At 44.1% G+C, this 15,873-nt stretch overlaps 1 protein-coding gene across 1 annotated transcript; it reads left to right on the top strand.

Annotated features, from left to right (window-relative positions):
• Window positions 1–7,811: 7,811 nt before the first annotated feature.
• LOC123134528 (uncharacterized) lies at window positions 7,812–8,615 on the top strand. The gene has a single exon (XM_044553770.1). The coding sequence runs from the start codon at window positions 7,854–7,856 to the stop codon at window positions 8,463–8,465; it is 612 nt and encodes a 203-aa protein (XP_044409705.1). The 5' UTR covers window positions 7,812–7,853; the 3' UTR covers window positions 8,466–8,615.
• The last annotated feature ends 7,258 nt before the right edge of the window (window positions 8,616–15,873 follow it).

The following is a 15,873-nucleotide window of genomic DNA, read 5'->3' as shown; positions in this document are numbered from 1 at the left end:
GAATATCCTCCGGCTAGCTGGGACCCACCTTGGTGGGAGGCTGACTTGTGGGCCTACTAAGTTGACGGGGACAAAGGGCTTTGTCAACTTAGTCAATATGAACGATTCTAGCTCTAGTGACCGTACGATGTTCATCCAACGGTCGTAGTGCTTCTTCAACCTCTGGTCTTCTTGCTCCAGCCGCCCAAAGCTGCGCCGGTCGTGCCACATGCTCCTGCCTCCCGTGGCCGGTTGTGCTGCCGTTGAGGCCTCACCGCCCCTACTATTCCCACCTTTGGCCAGGCCCTGCGGCGACGGCAGCATCACACCGCAGCCGAACCACTGAACCCTCGCACTCCTCTCCACGCGGGCTTCCACTGCCACATCTTCCCCGACTCCGCGTCGTCCCCTTCCTACGCCTCGCCGTCGTCCACCGCCGTGGTGCTCTCCATGCGGCGTGGTAAACGTGGTCAAGGAACGACTTCCATCGGAAGAGTACTGTACGTGGAGAGGCTGACAGCTGGGTCCACGGCCACAGTCCAGTTTTTTTGTGATTTGCCAAGTAAGTCGCTTTGTCAGGCCTGTTGGGCTGCAAATCTTTCAAGACGAGGAGAGCTTTCATTCGGCTGGCCGAGAAAATGGCCCATCAGTAATGAGAAATGGGTTGTACATTTTTAAAACACATCAAACCGGCAATTAGTTTCAAATATTAAACTACATTATCAGTGAGGAGAGATGGAGGGAGGAGGGATGAGGAGGAGGGAGGAGAGAGGAGGAGGGGGTGGGAGGCCGAGGGAGGAGGGAGGAGAGAGGAGGAGGGAGGAGGGCGGTGGGAGGAGGAGGAAGGAGGGTCATGGACGGAGGAGCGAGGAGGACGCGACCGGAGGAGGGAGGAGGACGCGGACGAAGGAGGGAGGAGGGTGTGGCAGGAGTAGGGAGGAGGAGGAGGGGCGTCACATACCAAGGAAGGAGAAGCGAGGGCGGCGGCGGCAATACGGTGGTGGGGGAGGGTCGTATGTCGGCGGCGGTGGCGGACGACGTGCATGGGAGAGTGAGAGTGGGAGTGGAGAGGGGGAGAGTGAGGGTGGTTGGGGGAAGAAGATAGAATGGGTTCAGCAGTAGCGCTTGTTAGGGGAAAGCGCTACTTCTATACAACTTAGCACTAGCGCGTTTCAGGCGTACGCGCTACTACTACACTTTGCCTGGCGGCAACGGGTTGGCAATTTTAGTAGTAGTGCCCTTCATCCCTGCTGCGCTACTGCTATATCTGTAGCAACAACACCTTATGTGGATACGCACTGCTGCTAAGTACTAGCAGCACCTCTTTTAACCCCCACTACTGCTAAGATTATGTGTATAAGGTTTTCCCGAGTAGTGACTTGTACTCTTGGTGATGAGTGCATGTTATTTAACTCTTATCATTTTGAATGCTCCACCAAGATGTATGTGACATGGAAGAGTGACCCATGATCCTAATTGATTGTGCATTTGCATTCAAAAGCAAATTTTAAATAATGCACAAATTTAGGGGGGGCTCTTGCTTATCACATACTTCTCAAAGCGGCAATGTACTTCATTCATATTATCATTTGTCGAAGCTTTGATCTATATGTTGTCATCAATTACCAAAAAGGGGGAGACTAAAGTGCAACTAATCCTCAGGTGGCTTTGGTAATTCATAACAACATATAGCTCATTGAACTAATATCCATTCAGGTTAACTATTTTAGATAGTTCAATGAATGGCATGGCATGGACTACAGATGTGGAACCCTCAAAATGCTAAGGACACATATTGGCAAAAGCCCAAGACTCTTCATTTCTATTTTAGTGATCCAAGATCACATTGAGTCCATAGGAAATCCAATACTATTAAAAGGGGATGGGGTATTGGTTAATGGTCTACTTGCTCAAAGTGCTTAGTGATATTGCTCCAAAATCCTCAACCACTTTCTCATTTCCAAATATGTCCAAAACTCAAAGTCAAACTTGGCCCCATCGAAATGATCCATCCGGCACCACCGAGTTCATTTGACATAACCACTGCCAGAAACCCTAACTCCTCGGACACACCGATACGGATCTCCGTCTCACCGATATGGCCTTGCCAGCGTGATGTGAGTTGCTGCATTCTTTCGATCCCACCGAGCCAGTGCAATTGATCACACCGAGTAGGCTAGACATTCACTCTATTGCTTATTGCTTCACTTCGGTCTCACCGGTTGATGCAATCAGCGCCACCGAGTCGATGGTTGCCCTCGGCCCTAGCATATCGGTCTCATCGAGTTGTTCCAGTCAGTCCCACCGAGATTCCTAACGTTCACATTTTGGACTAAATTGGTCTCACCGAGTTCTTCTATTCGGTCTGACCAAGTTGGGTCAAATGTGTGTAATGGTTGGATTTTGTGTGGAGGCTATATATACCCCTCCACCCCCTTCTCCATTTGTAAGAGAGCCATCAGAACGTGCCTACACTTCCCCTACTCATTTTCTGAGAGAGAACCACCTACTCATGTGTTGAGACCAAGATATACCAATCCTACCACAAGAATCTTGATCTCTAGCCTTCCCAAGTTGCTTTTCACTCAAATCATCTTTCCACCATATCCAAATCTGTGAGAGAGAATTGAGTGTTGGGGAGACTATCATTTCAAGCACAAGAGCAAGAATCTCATCATCAACACACCATCTATTACCTTTTGGAGAGTGGTGTATCCTAGATTGGTTAGGTGTCGCTTGAGAGCCTCCGACAAGATTGTGGAGTTGAACCAAGAAGTTTGTAAGGGCAAGGAGATCGCCTACTTCGTGAAGATTTACCGAGTGAGGCAAGTCCTTCGTGGGCAATGGCCACAGTGGGCTAGACAATGTTGCGTCTTCATGGATCCTTCGTGGGTGGAGCCCTCTATGGACTCGCGCAACTGTTACCCTTCGTGGGTTGAAGCCTTCATCAACGTGGATATACGATAGCACCACCTATCGGAATCACGCCAAAAATCTCCGTGTCTACATTGTGTTTGCATTCTCCAAACCCTTCCATTTACCTTCATATGCAATCTTTTACTTTCTGCTGCTACACTCTTCGAATTGCATGTGTAGGTTGATTGCTTGACTTGTCTTAATTTGCTAAAATCTGCCCACAACTAAAATAGGCAAAATGCTGGATTTTTTATTTGGTCAAGTAGTCTAATCAACTCCTCTAGACCTACTTTCGATCCTACAACACATCAGAGCTGATAACTTACTTAGCCTAGGCCTGCTAACTTTTTGCATAAAAAAATCGTCAAAACATATCAACATGTGATCTAATTTAATAGGTCTCGACGCGGCGAAGTTTTTATGTGAAACTGATTTTTTGATCGGACCAACGATTAAACTATAAAACATTTTAAAGTTTCAATATATGCAGAATCTAGGATGACATCTAATTTCTCTCTCTAATGCACGCTCGCATGTGCATGCGAAGAGAATTAGTTGGAGGAACTATTTTTATGCCCCGGTATTTTTACGTAAACACAACATAATAAGTTATACACAACTGACATGATAACTTGCGTAATACATGTAACTTTTTACCCAACAAAGTCATCAGAATTCAGAACATATTAACATGGGATCTAGTTTTGAAGGTCTCATCACGGCGAATTTTTTATGTGAAAACATTTCTTCAATTGAGCGACGGATTGAGCTACAAAACATTTTAAATTTTAAATTTTATTAGAATCTTTGCCGACATCAGCTTTTTTTATCTCACATGCATAACATGCACACTTAATTAAATCTATTGAAGGCAACTAGTAGAGGGGAGTCGCGCGGACTAGAAAATCGCTCGACAGCATGCGCATCAATTGAGTGCATGTCAGTTCGGTAATGCCGCGTGTTCGTCTCTGTTCCTAAAAACGAAACGATTGGAAGCTATCGTTGTCCAAAAAAGATAAAGTAGGGTGAGGAGATTTGCAAAAAGGTAAATACATCTGAAATCATAGTATTTGTATTTAATGGTCAGTTTGGTGCATAAATTTATAAAATACATGTTACCGGTCATCTAAGTTGTCATCTCGTTCGTATCCGGTGCTTCATACCATATCCCTACGCATGCCAACGTCGCATGGCTACTGTCAGTGGCTGAGGTCGGGTTTTTTGTAAGAAAGGACCCATACATTCTATTTATTTACACAAAACGTCTTCAAATGAAATGAAAAATGCTGCAACGCATGATGAGATTCAAAGCGACGAGCTACCACGATCCGCCTGGCATAGAGAGCCACTAGACCAACTAACAGTTGACGTTAAAATGTACGGTTAAAGCTATTTAACACGTACTGCATAAACTAAAATAGATATTAAAACAACAAAAGGGTGTACTGAATATGGAAAGCCCCAGTTCGATACTATGACCTCGTGTACAAGTGACAACCATCAGGCCACAATGACACTTATTAATATCATAAACAAATTTTATATTGTGTATTGTTATTTTTTTCTATGTAAGATAGATTTTAGTTTAGTTTATTAGTGATAAATAGAGATAAAAGTGTTATCTATTGTATAGTTTAAAATTTATGTACCCAAATGCGAACGAACTATGTATAATTTTTTTACGCACATGTAGATTTTTTTTGCACATAGTATCTAACTTTAAATTTATATTCCCCGCAGAAAATAGTGCAGAATTAATGAATGCAAATTCTTTTGGACAAACCAATGAAATTTTTGCAGTAATGGTATTCGAAGGAGAAAAATGAGTGAACATGTAATATAATAACAACAAAACAACATTTTTACCGTATGACATTTTACTCATTTTCCATGTATTATAATAAGAAATCATAGCTGGCCACTTGGCATGAATGGTAAGCTATATCAAAAACAATGAACAATAGATAATTGTGATTTCACCAAAAATCATAGCTGAAACTATGAATTGGAAAATGTAAAGAACCAAGTACACCACATATTTTGGAACATATGGAACATTGGATAATTAGATAAGAAGGGCACGATACAACCTTGGCCGGCAAGCTGATTTTTTATTTTTTTTTGAAACGGAGGCAAAAGATTTGCCTCATTCATTAAATAAGAGAAGAATAGAGTTTTTACAAGCCCCAGTTTCTTAGCCCCCGTGGTAACCCAAAGATTGGCCTCAACAACTATCCTATTAAGGATGATTGGCGGCGGGGCACTCTTGTGCGGGAAAACTCGGGCTTTTCTCCCGTTTCAAATAGAGCAAGAGACAAGCATGGCGAGGAGGTCATATTACTTGTCCTCGGCGTGCGTGGCTGCGTGTTGTGATATTGACCTTACAAGCTCTTCTATGTGATCGCGACTGTAGCATGGCCAGCACGGTAATTCATTCAATGCATCTAATTTCACACTGAAACGTGTATGTATGGAGTACATCTGTATCTTGACAAATCTAAAACAAGTGATTCAGGACGTAGGGAGTACTTTTTCCTGTATAGTAACATTAATAACACGCACGAATTTGAGTATGTAAATCCTTATCGGTCTGCCCGGCGGCATGTATGTCAGTATGTGCGGGTGCACTACCTGGGCATGCAGTCATACTTATTAGATCAGCCTTGATGTTTCGCTGACGCTTCATCTTTCTCGTTAATTAATTTAGTTTAAAGGAGCAACCGGTAGGTACTTGCTACAAATGCATGATCCCCACGTCGCACCAACAACCGTATTTTTCAGTTAAAAAACGAATATTTTAATTTATCTACTTTAGTGGCAGATACAATATGTTTCTGTTTCTTCATCAGCAATATAAATCATCTGTTTTGTAAAAGTTTTAAATAGCGGCTATAGCGCCGCTACAGCTTATAGAGAGCACACCACTAAAGCTAAGTACTTTTAACGTTAAATTGAAAATGAATGCTAATACCTTGCTAATTTCTGCTACACCCTCAAATTTGGAGGCTAAACTACTGTTTAGCAAAAAAAATCTAGGTTTTTTGAAATCATGTCGTAGCGGACAAAATTTATATCTCACGGAGCAACAAGACCGCTTACCACAACCCTATCCTATTCATTCCTCACCAAAATAGATGTGGTGACCGTTGAGGTCGAACAAGGGACCCAAGTGAGATCCACAAATCTCTACATTTGTCTTCTTCTTCCTTTTTTGTTTTTTGATAGGGTTATGATGTAATGGCGCAAAGCTTGGTTATTGAATTTTGAGGCCCAATCAATGCTTTTGGTTTTTTTTTCTGGCTGAACTTGTGTATGTCAATATATGATATATCATATATGATGTCTGATGTTGTATGCTTATTCTTTTGTGATTTAAACAAAAAAACTCGTTTTTTTTTTCTCGAATAGGCATAGCGTGCGTATCATATATTAAAGAAGATAGGGGTAAAGAGCCCAATCTAAGTCACCGGTTTGGTCCGACTTGCATCTGGCCAGGGAGGGTGATGGCGTGAGGCCCTGACGTCCTCAGCTGGATCGGGATTCTCTGCCTCTATCACGCAAGGATTCCAGAGCGGCGGGTGCAACAGGGATCGCGGCAAGACTGATACCTATGAGGGTCTGACCGGCAGTTGCAGGCTTGGCCGGATATACACAGTGGTGTTCAAGGCCGGCGAGGTGGCAATCAGAGGTGAAGTGCTCTATCATCGGTGTTGGTCGAGGATTAACACTTCGACGTGGCAGCGGCCTCATGGCAGACTGCGATAGCGAATGAGAGGTCTTTGCAAGTGATACTCTCCAAGATCCAGTGGTTGCTTTGGTGCTGTTATGCAATCTATGGACGATGTCATGACGCAGAGGGTATGGTTGCGCAGTGGAGGCTGTCAGTTTTCTAAACCAGCACATGTAGCTGATAGGATAGTGGAAAAGTGGTGGCGACAACACATGCTTGACTTTGATGGTGGTGCTTTTTGAGTACCCCGGTCTTGAGCTCCGGGATGAAAACCTAGGTCAGAACCATGTCGGTTATACCTGGCAATGACGATGTTTCGTCGTTGTTACCATGTTGAAGGCATTGCTCGGAGATGCTCGGACAGTTTCTTCAAGGTGAAAACCTAGAATTTGCTCTTTGGTGGTTGGTTCCGGTGACGGCGGTGCTCGAGCATCGCTTCCTTCCTGAGGACGTTGCTGTTGAAGAATGTCGATGTCCTTGTGGTGTGAATATTGTCATTGTTGTAGGTTGTCGATCGCGATTTAGAACGCTTCGGGACGGGTTTTTTCTCTCTCTCTCTCGCTTAGGCATAGCTTTGGTCTTATATGGCTTTGCTATTTGCCGGCGATTTTTTGTGTGTGTGTTCGTTAGTGTTGGCTGTGTGCATCCTATCTATGCAGAGGTTGGGTGTGTCCTCATTATGTTTGTATTATCTTGATGCTTCATTTTGAGTAATAAAATCCACCCTTTGTCGAAAAAAAAGACCAATCCACCTGGCGGTGTTGCAGATTACAGACGCATTGTACACCACCACAGCCTACCAAATCCTCCCAGCGAACTACTCGCCCCTAGCCCACCTCTCCACTTCGGCGAAGCGCACCTTCCAATTCCCTTTTAGCTTCCCAGCCTGTACCCATCTTCTGTCTCCGTCCACTATCCGTGTCGCAAGGACCGGAACCGATGGCGAGGCTCCGTCGAAGACGATGGCATTCATGTGCTTCCACCAAATCTTTTTTCAGGCAACTTGCACGTAGTTGGTCTTGATTTTTGTCCATACATACATGGAGCTAAGATATGTTTCTCTACGTGAGTGGCAGATATATTTCATTTTCTTAACCAGCAATAAAATATCCGATGTTGCCTATATATGCATGGTCGGGGGGCTATAGGCCGATGGTACCGTTGCTCCAAACGATAGAGGCACTGAACCACCAGCTAATATTGGCAAGTCGGCAAAGCTGGTCGATTAATGGGGCTCAAGCTCCCCGCAGCAGTACTGCTCTCCCAGGTGGCCAAGCTAGGCTCCCTCCTCATTCTCTTCCTTCTGGTGCTGCTGGTGCCTGCCTTCCTCAGAGTCCCCTATTGCTACCTCCTCTTCAACGCCATCGTCCTCGCCCTGGGCATCCAGGCCGGCCTCCTGCGCCGCGGCAGCGCCATGACCTCTTCCGACCCTATCGCCGACGAAGACCGGCACCTGTCTTCGCAGACTGGTCAGGCTGTCACGCCTGTCAGTATCTTGGTTTCACCGATTCAGAGGGCTGGATTAGTCCATCCCAACGACCAGACGGCGGTTGCAGATGATCGTGCGGCATCTGCCTTTGGAGCAAGTAACATAGTTGACCTGAAGACCAAGACCAAGAAGGTGGTGCTGACGATGCTGATGAAGAAGTGCCCATCGGCGGCAAGCATCTTCTTCCTCAGCGCGCTGAACGGAAGCCGAGTCAGCGGAGAGGAGCAGGCATCCGAAGAGAAGCAGGAAGATCGTAAACTCGACGTGGAAATGACTCGGCAGGAGCTGTTTGCCAACACGGAGAGGTTCATCGGGAACTTCCGCAAGGAGCTCAGGATGCAGAGGCAGTAGCTCTCGACGCAAGCTTTGTCTTTCCTTTTCTTATTACTAGGGTGATATACTGTACTTGATAGGCACGCTTCGCCGCGCCGGTAGTATCTGTTTGTCCGTTGCTACTAACTTTTTGTTGTGTTGCGTGAGAAAAACATGAGGTGAGCGAGATGCGCCTGTAGTTTTGGTAACAAGTATTGAGGAAATCCACTTTAGCAGTTCAACTCTATCATTAAGTAGTTCAGCTTCCAGGTTACATCTAGACCTGCTATACAATCTGAGATGTATAAAGTTCAACTTTGTTTATTTCTACAGGACCGATAACTTCCTTGTTCAGCCATCATGTTGAGGTGCTGAGATGTAGTGTCAGTACAATCTGCTATAAGTAACCTCTTCGATACGTTTTAGCTAGCCACAGGAGCAACATGTAAATAGGACAACAGGAGTATCAAAGATGAGAGGAGAAATATTGTTTAGTGAACAGAAGTTCTACAAAAGTTCCTGCAAAACGAAAGAGGAGAAAGGCATGTCATACATGTGTGAAATCTGCATTAAGTCTCTCTCACATGTCTCACCGTTGTGAACATAAATCCCGGTCTCAAATGAGGCACATCATAAGCAATATCCTGTTGTGGAAGCGTCATCTGACAATCCCAAGCTTCCTCCTAAACTCAAAGTGGGCCCTCTTACATATAACAGTCCAAACTGAAGTAGCTGAATCTACTTTCTTCGTTCCAAAATGTTTGAAGTTCTAGGTTTTGTGGTAAGTTAGAAAAAAAGAGGTTTGACTAAGTTTATAGAAAAATATATAAATCTCTACAACACCAAATTAGCTTCATTAGATTCATCATAACATATACCTTATACTATATATTAGAAATTGTAGCTTTGAAAACTGTTTATTGTAGATATTAGATAATTATTTTTCTATAAAATTGGTCAAACTTATAGAAGTTCGTCTCAGGACAAACATAGAACTTTAAATATTTTGAAACGGAGGGAGTGGAACACATGTAAACTAGTAAGCTATCTGAGGGTCAAAGATAAAACAATCTAAACATAAGTTGCTAACAATAACACACATGCAAATGCCAAGCGATATATAGCGGCGAATCTTATTCCACACGCGAGTCAGGAGGGGTAGGGAACCAAAATTGCACCCTGCATCTGCGGTAATTGGCCCGCCCATCTATTTTTTTTACTCTATCTTCACATTTGTTTTGGGAAGGTTCTAGAGCCTTACATGAACTGTTTTTTTTTTCATCTATGTTTTTATTTTAAAATTCATGCATTTTTTCAAATCTGAAAATATCTTGTGAAATACTGAACATTTATTAACATCTGTGAATATTTTTAAATTCATGAACATATTGTAAATTAACAATTTCATAAAAAGTTGATTATTTTAAAAATGTTATCAACTTTTAAGTTTTTCTGAATTTCAAAAATCTGGATTCAAAGAACATTCACAAATTCAAAAACATTCGTGAGTTCGGAAAGCGTTCATTAATTCAAAAAATTGTTTGCGGTTCCAAACAATATTCAAGAATTCAAAAAAAATTACAGAATAAAAATAAATATTCACAAGGTAAAAAATGTTTGCAAATTTTTAAAAGCATGCGTGATTTGTAAAGTTGCTCAAGAATTTAAATATATTTAAATATTTAAAAAATCTACACAAATTCAAAAAATGTTTATGAATTTTAAAATAGAGATGGAAAATAATAATAAAAGGCATAAGAGGAAAATACCTCAATAAAATCCGTGCCAAGGAAGCCAGAAAAAGAAAATGTTGAACCATTAAAATCCCTTGAACCTCACTAAAACTGTTTGGAAGATAGAAAAATATAACAAACAAAGAGCTGTGTGGGCTTTCCATGTACCGCGCGTGATGGGTGCGCTTTGCTTGCTGATCCCTCGACTACACAAGGAATAGGAAATGCAGAGAGCAACTGGTTGGCGAGCCCTCCTTCAGGAGCCTTCCAACGATCACTTGGAGATGGGTTGGGAGCGCGCCAAGTGGGCTCCCTCCAAATTTTATTTTATTTTTCGCATGCGTTTTTGACTTCTTAGATGTTTTTTCCTAGTTTTTCTTGAGGGGCCAGGGCAGTGAGAGCGGGCTCCAGAAGCGGTCCGGACTCCAGCATGGCCCACCTCACATTATCACCATATATTTCTTGGATTCCGTGCGCGGCGGGCGGGCGATCTCTTCTCCCTCCCCTGTTTCTCTCTTCTCAGCCGACGCCCGCCGAGCGATTAGATTTCGGCTATCGACGGTTTATTCAATTACGGTCCTACATGTCAGTGAAATTGCAAGACAACGCGTGTCCCCTTTGGTGAGCGGTGTGCGAGCCGGACTGTCGGGGTTGCGACGCGTACGAGTCGTAAGTGTGCCGCCTTTTCCTTTAGAACTTGTGAAGCGTAATATTTTCGCACGATCGATCGATAGAAATCCAGAACAAAATGACGAGGGCGGTGCTTTCCGCTCATTAGGCGGGCTAGTTCGAGTGATATGACGTGCTACAGTGCCGTCCACTTGCTCCATTTTATGTAAGCAAGAGTTTACACTTTTACGCGGGAGGAGTGTGAAACACCGCGGATCTGATTTTGATCGAGAGATAACTGTTCCCTGCCAAATGAGGGAGGATTGTTAGCGATTATAGCAAGATAGTTAGGGCATCTCCAGCGCTGGCCCACAAATTTACACCGGCATCTGTCCGAGGACACTGATGGATGCCATCCGATGCTGCCCGCATACCTTTCGACAACTATATGAACTAACCGGACGAAATTTGTGCAAACAAAGCAAATTTCAAATTAACCGGATGAAATTCATTACAGTTCGTAAACTTTTCCTACAAACTGGATGAAATTCATTACATATTTCGCACAAACCGTTCTAAACCTACTGTAAACCTAATCTAAACGATCGTCGGCGCCCGACCACCAAGTCCGGCCATGAACCCGAGAAAAAAAACAGCATGGTAGAGCCCAGCGTAAAAAAACAGCGTGGTAGAGCGTCTCCACTTCTTCCACTTCTGGGTCGGAGACCACACGTAGTAGTACTTAGTTGTATGAATGATACAAAGTGCGACCTGAAGAGAAAGACACGTCTAGTTGGAAGGTCTTGGGGCATACACGTAAACAAATATAAAAGTTAATATGTGCCTTCAACTAATATAGTAGTAGTAGAGTACTTACACACGTACTCCATAACATCACCGTGCATTGCACGTACAACATTTAGTGGTAGTACGTAGTAGTAAGAGACAAATGCCGCCCAAGAGTTCCCTTCTCGACCTACTTTTGGGTGTTCGGTAGAGTGTATGGAGGGTGCATGAGTCCACACTAGTTTAGCACAAATACACTAGAAGCATGCATGAAAAGAGCATGCATGAATAGGGGTGTTGAGTTGAGCATGCATGAAGAGGGAACAATTATGCTGAGACGAGAACGCAACCAACAAGCACACCCTGTATGCCATGCATGTTCATACCATTTGTGCCTTTCTACTTCACTTACTGCGCTACATTACTCAGGTTCGTACATCCACTCCTGGGTACATGTCGTCTCGTAGTTCCAGTGCCACGTGTTCTTCATATAGATGGAACGATCGTTGCATAACACGTGCGCCTTGATGCTAGATGTCTCGCGTGTTGGCAAAAGGATGAACAAAGCTCACGTAAAAAAATAGAGTGGAAGAACATAGATTCCGGACGATCGAGAAGGAGCAAGGAACCTCGTGGTGGAGCGTCTGCACTCATAATATTTAATATTATTCAGCGATATAAAATTAACCAATCATCTCCACAGTGGACTGGAAGAGTACGAAACACGACAGCCCAGTGTAGTTACATCATATTAGTACATGGCTAACCCACGCTATCACCATATGTCTTGGCTTCCGCGCGACACCTATCTCTAGTAATCCAGCAGCCTGTATCGCTTCTCCCTCCTCGTCTCTATCAAAGTGCGGCGGGCTGGCGTTTCTGCCGTCTATTGAGGTCGGTTAACTATCACATGTTAGCGACATGCCAAGAGCATTCTAAAAAAATTCCTTTCACGTTCCGTTTTCAAAAAGAAAAAAATCCTTTCCCGTACGAATTTGCCTGTATGCTTTGAGCAACTTGCATGTCCTATACTGCTCCTGTTTGATACTCTAACTTAGCTAGAGGTTAGAGTAAGTCATGACTAACCCTGAACTAACTGTAGCCAAAGAGGTGTTTGGATGACAGGGTTAGGTTGACAATAAATGCACTTCATGGAGAGAGAGAAGTGATTTTTTAGTGGTCTCAATGAGAACTATTTCCAGTTAGCACCTCTTGGGTGGGATAGTTTTTTTTGGTGGGTTCGGTGCAACTTGCTCCAATTTAAACCCTCATGCTTGGATACTTTAGGGCTATTTGATCCCCAACTAGCTCAAACTAATTCTAACCCATGGATCCAAACAGGGCCTATGGCCAGTCTCGACGCGGAGCAGTCGCATGCACCGGGAAGTGGCGCTCTCTCGGCCGTCGCGCCACATCAAAGCTGACGCCAGTGAGAGGTCGCCTCCGCTCTGGCCGGGCATTAATGCGGCACTGATGCTCCAGGCGACGCTGACAGTTTCATGCGGGAAGCGTGCGCTGGCAAGGGAGTATAGGTTTTGAACCGTTTCAGGTGTAGTAGTAATGGTAGTTTGCAAAACTACTCAATTATTGCACTCAGTTTCCTAAGAAATTGTGGTAAAAAACCTTACTCCACAGCCCGCTTCCCTTCTCCTTCCTGCTCGTGATTTACGTGGCCATGTTAACGTGGTTGTGTCAAAAAGATGTCACTTCCTACTCGTTATTTGCGTTATATAATTACAAGCAAGATTCTCGTGCATTGCACAGAACATCAATATGCATTTTTTTTACAAAACACCTGTTGTGATTGACCCATGCAGGAGTAATCCCATGTGTAAAAACTAATAATATCTCGAGAATGTCATCGAAAAAATGAAAGATGAGAGATAAGGCGAGGAGGAGTGGAGCGTGGTGGTGACTGGTGGTCGGAATGGGCGGTGGCATGGGGATGGACGGCGCCGGCAGGCGGCAGCGGCCACCATGCATGCTAGATTGTTCCAGAGACTTATTCCTTTTTTAATTGCTGAGCAATGAGGTTGCGGGAGATAATGATGTGGAGAAAGGTGCGGGTATCTTTTGTAAAATTATCATAGTTTGCTTCCTATCCGTCGGATATAGATCATACGGTCTGTATTACAAGATGGCAGGCACACCATCATCGCCAACTCGTTTTTTTATAAGGGTATACAGATGATAAGTTTGCTGACTACTAAAGTAAAGTGGAATCTGTCCATGTTATACAAGTAAATAAAGGTGATTGTTTATCATACGGGTAAGGTTGGATGAAGGGTGGTAGGAACAAATGCTCCGTCTAGAGCATGTGTGTGTGAGATGGAGTCTTAGTGTGTGTGGTGTGTGTGTGTGTTTGTGTGTCTGTGTGTGTGTGTGTGAGAGAGAGAGAGAGAGAGGAGAGAGAGAGAGAGATGGAGTCTTAGTTTGTGTGTGTGAGAGAGAGAGAGAGAGAGATGGAGTCTAAGTGTGTGTGGGGTGTGTGTGTGTGAGAGAGAGAGAGAGAGATGGAGTCTTAGTGTGTGGGGGGGTGCGTGCGTGCGTGTGCGTGTGTGTGTGTGTCCCGGGGTCCTCTATGGCGGATGTAATTTAAGTGTGCATGGCTTCATCATAGAGAGGTGATGTGTATTGCAGAGGCCACCAATGATGGGGTGCGAGAGAGAAAATGCCCGTAGGAGGGAAGAGAAGGTGCGTGCGCGTGAGAGGAGTCGACATCGAGAGAACATGTTTGTTCGAGAGACACCACGGAAGACTACTATATATCGATGGTGCATGTAGGCGGGAATTAAACAAAGGGATGGTCTTATTGGTTTGGGGGATATGGGGGAAGAGTGAGAGACGTGCGGGCGGGGGGGGGGGGGGGGGTAGCTAGAAGGAGATTGTTAAGTGTGAGTGTGTGTTTTGCCCATCCAGACGGAAGTTATGTGCACAAAAGAGGAGAACGATTCGATGTGGCGTTAGGATTGAGGGTAATTAACTACGTATGGAGACATAGAGACCTTGAACGTGCATGTGTGAGAGGTATACATGTATACGTGGGATGTGTGTGTGTGTGTGTGCGTGCACGCATGATCGAGATAAAAGAAAGAAGACATAGGTCCTAAGATCAACGACATGGGAGAGACGGATCGGTATAACAATATGCATGCATGTGAGAATGCAGGGAAGAAGGCCCGACAATTGAGCATGTGTTTTTGTCTTTAAAAGATAGTGGCATGGGCTGGAGCATGCATATATGGTGAGCAGAGGCGGTGAGGCACAACGATTGTGCAAAAGAGATCAACCTATAAATGCATATGTATGGATAGACATATATAGTGTGGGTGATAGGAAGCAAGACTCCGTGCGAGAAAGAAATGTTGACGGAGAAACTACAGATAGATACAGAGATGGAGATACTAGATAGAGAGACATCCGTTTGTTTGGGTGTCGGAGATGACCATCGGGTGGTTCAAAGGGTGAAGTTATATATGTGTGTGAGCGGGCACTTGACTGCATGCATGTAGAGAGAAACATATGTAGTGTGTGTGATAGGAATCAAGAATGAGGGTGAGAAAGAAGGTTGATGGAGAAACAGATAAATAGAAAGATAAAGAGGCTAGCTAGTGTGCGCTAGAGATAGGAGTCGAGTGGATCAGAAGGCTGGGTTATGTGTGTGGGTGTGAGAGAGATAGAGAGAGGGTGCATGTGAGTCACATACAAACAAATTTCAGAGAGAAATGAGATCCAGAGAGACGGAGTTTTGCGTCTGCGAGAGAGAAAGATATTTCACAATGAGAGTGGTAGCTAGAGAGACATATGAGGGAACACAAGATCTCTCTAGGGAGAGAGGGTGTGTTTGAGCGACATACAAGAGAACAATGGAGAAATATGAGACCCTGGGAGACAGAGTTTGTGTTTGTGTGTGAGAAAGAGATATTGAAGAGGAAGAGTCATAGGTTCTCATACCTAAGGAGCGAAAGACATCTCCATATGAGGGGTGTAAGAGTGGCACACATGGGAATAGTTGAGAGAAATGAGACCCCGGGAGACAAAGTTTTATGTTTGTGTGAGAGAAAGAGATTCCACATGGAGAATCATAGCTAGAGACACATAGCAGGGAGCGAGATATACTTAGAGAGAGATAGAGTGATGAAGGTTGATGGAGAGAGTACCGTCAGTGTGTTACGAAGATAAAAGATCATTGTCGACATACAGGTAGCATGAGAGATGCCTGAGAGACGATGAACGCGTATAGGTCCAGAGAGATAGTCCTATATAAGCATGAGTGATAGCTATATGATACGAATATCTGGATTAAAGGGGATTCAAAT

Source organism: Triticum aestivum, chromosome 6B (genome assembly GCF_018294505.1).
Source record: "Triticum aestivum cultivar Chinese Spring chromosome 6B, IWGSC CS RefSeq v2.1, whole genome shotgun sequence".
NCBI lineage: Eukaryota > Viridiplantae > Streptophyta > Magnoliopsida > Poales > Poaceae > Triticum > Triticum aestivum.
The sequence above is the reverse complement of the archived record's forward strand: the minus strand, read 5'-3'. Positions and strand labels throughout refer to the sequence as shown.

What these genes read in the sequence shown, in the direction of transcription:
- LOC123134528 (XM_044553770.1), top strand. Translation starts at nt 7,854, where the DNA reads ATGGGGCTCAAGCTCCCCGCAGCAGTACTGCTCTCCCAGGTGGCCAAG.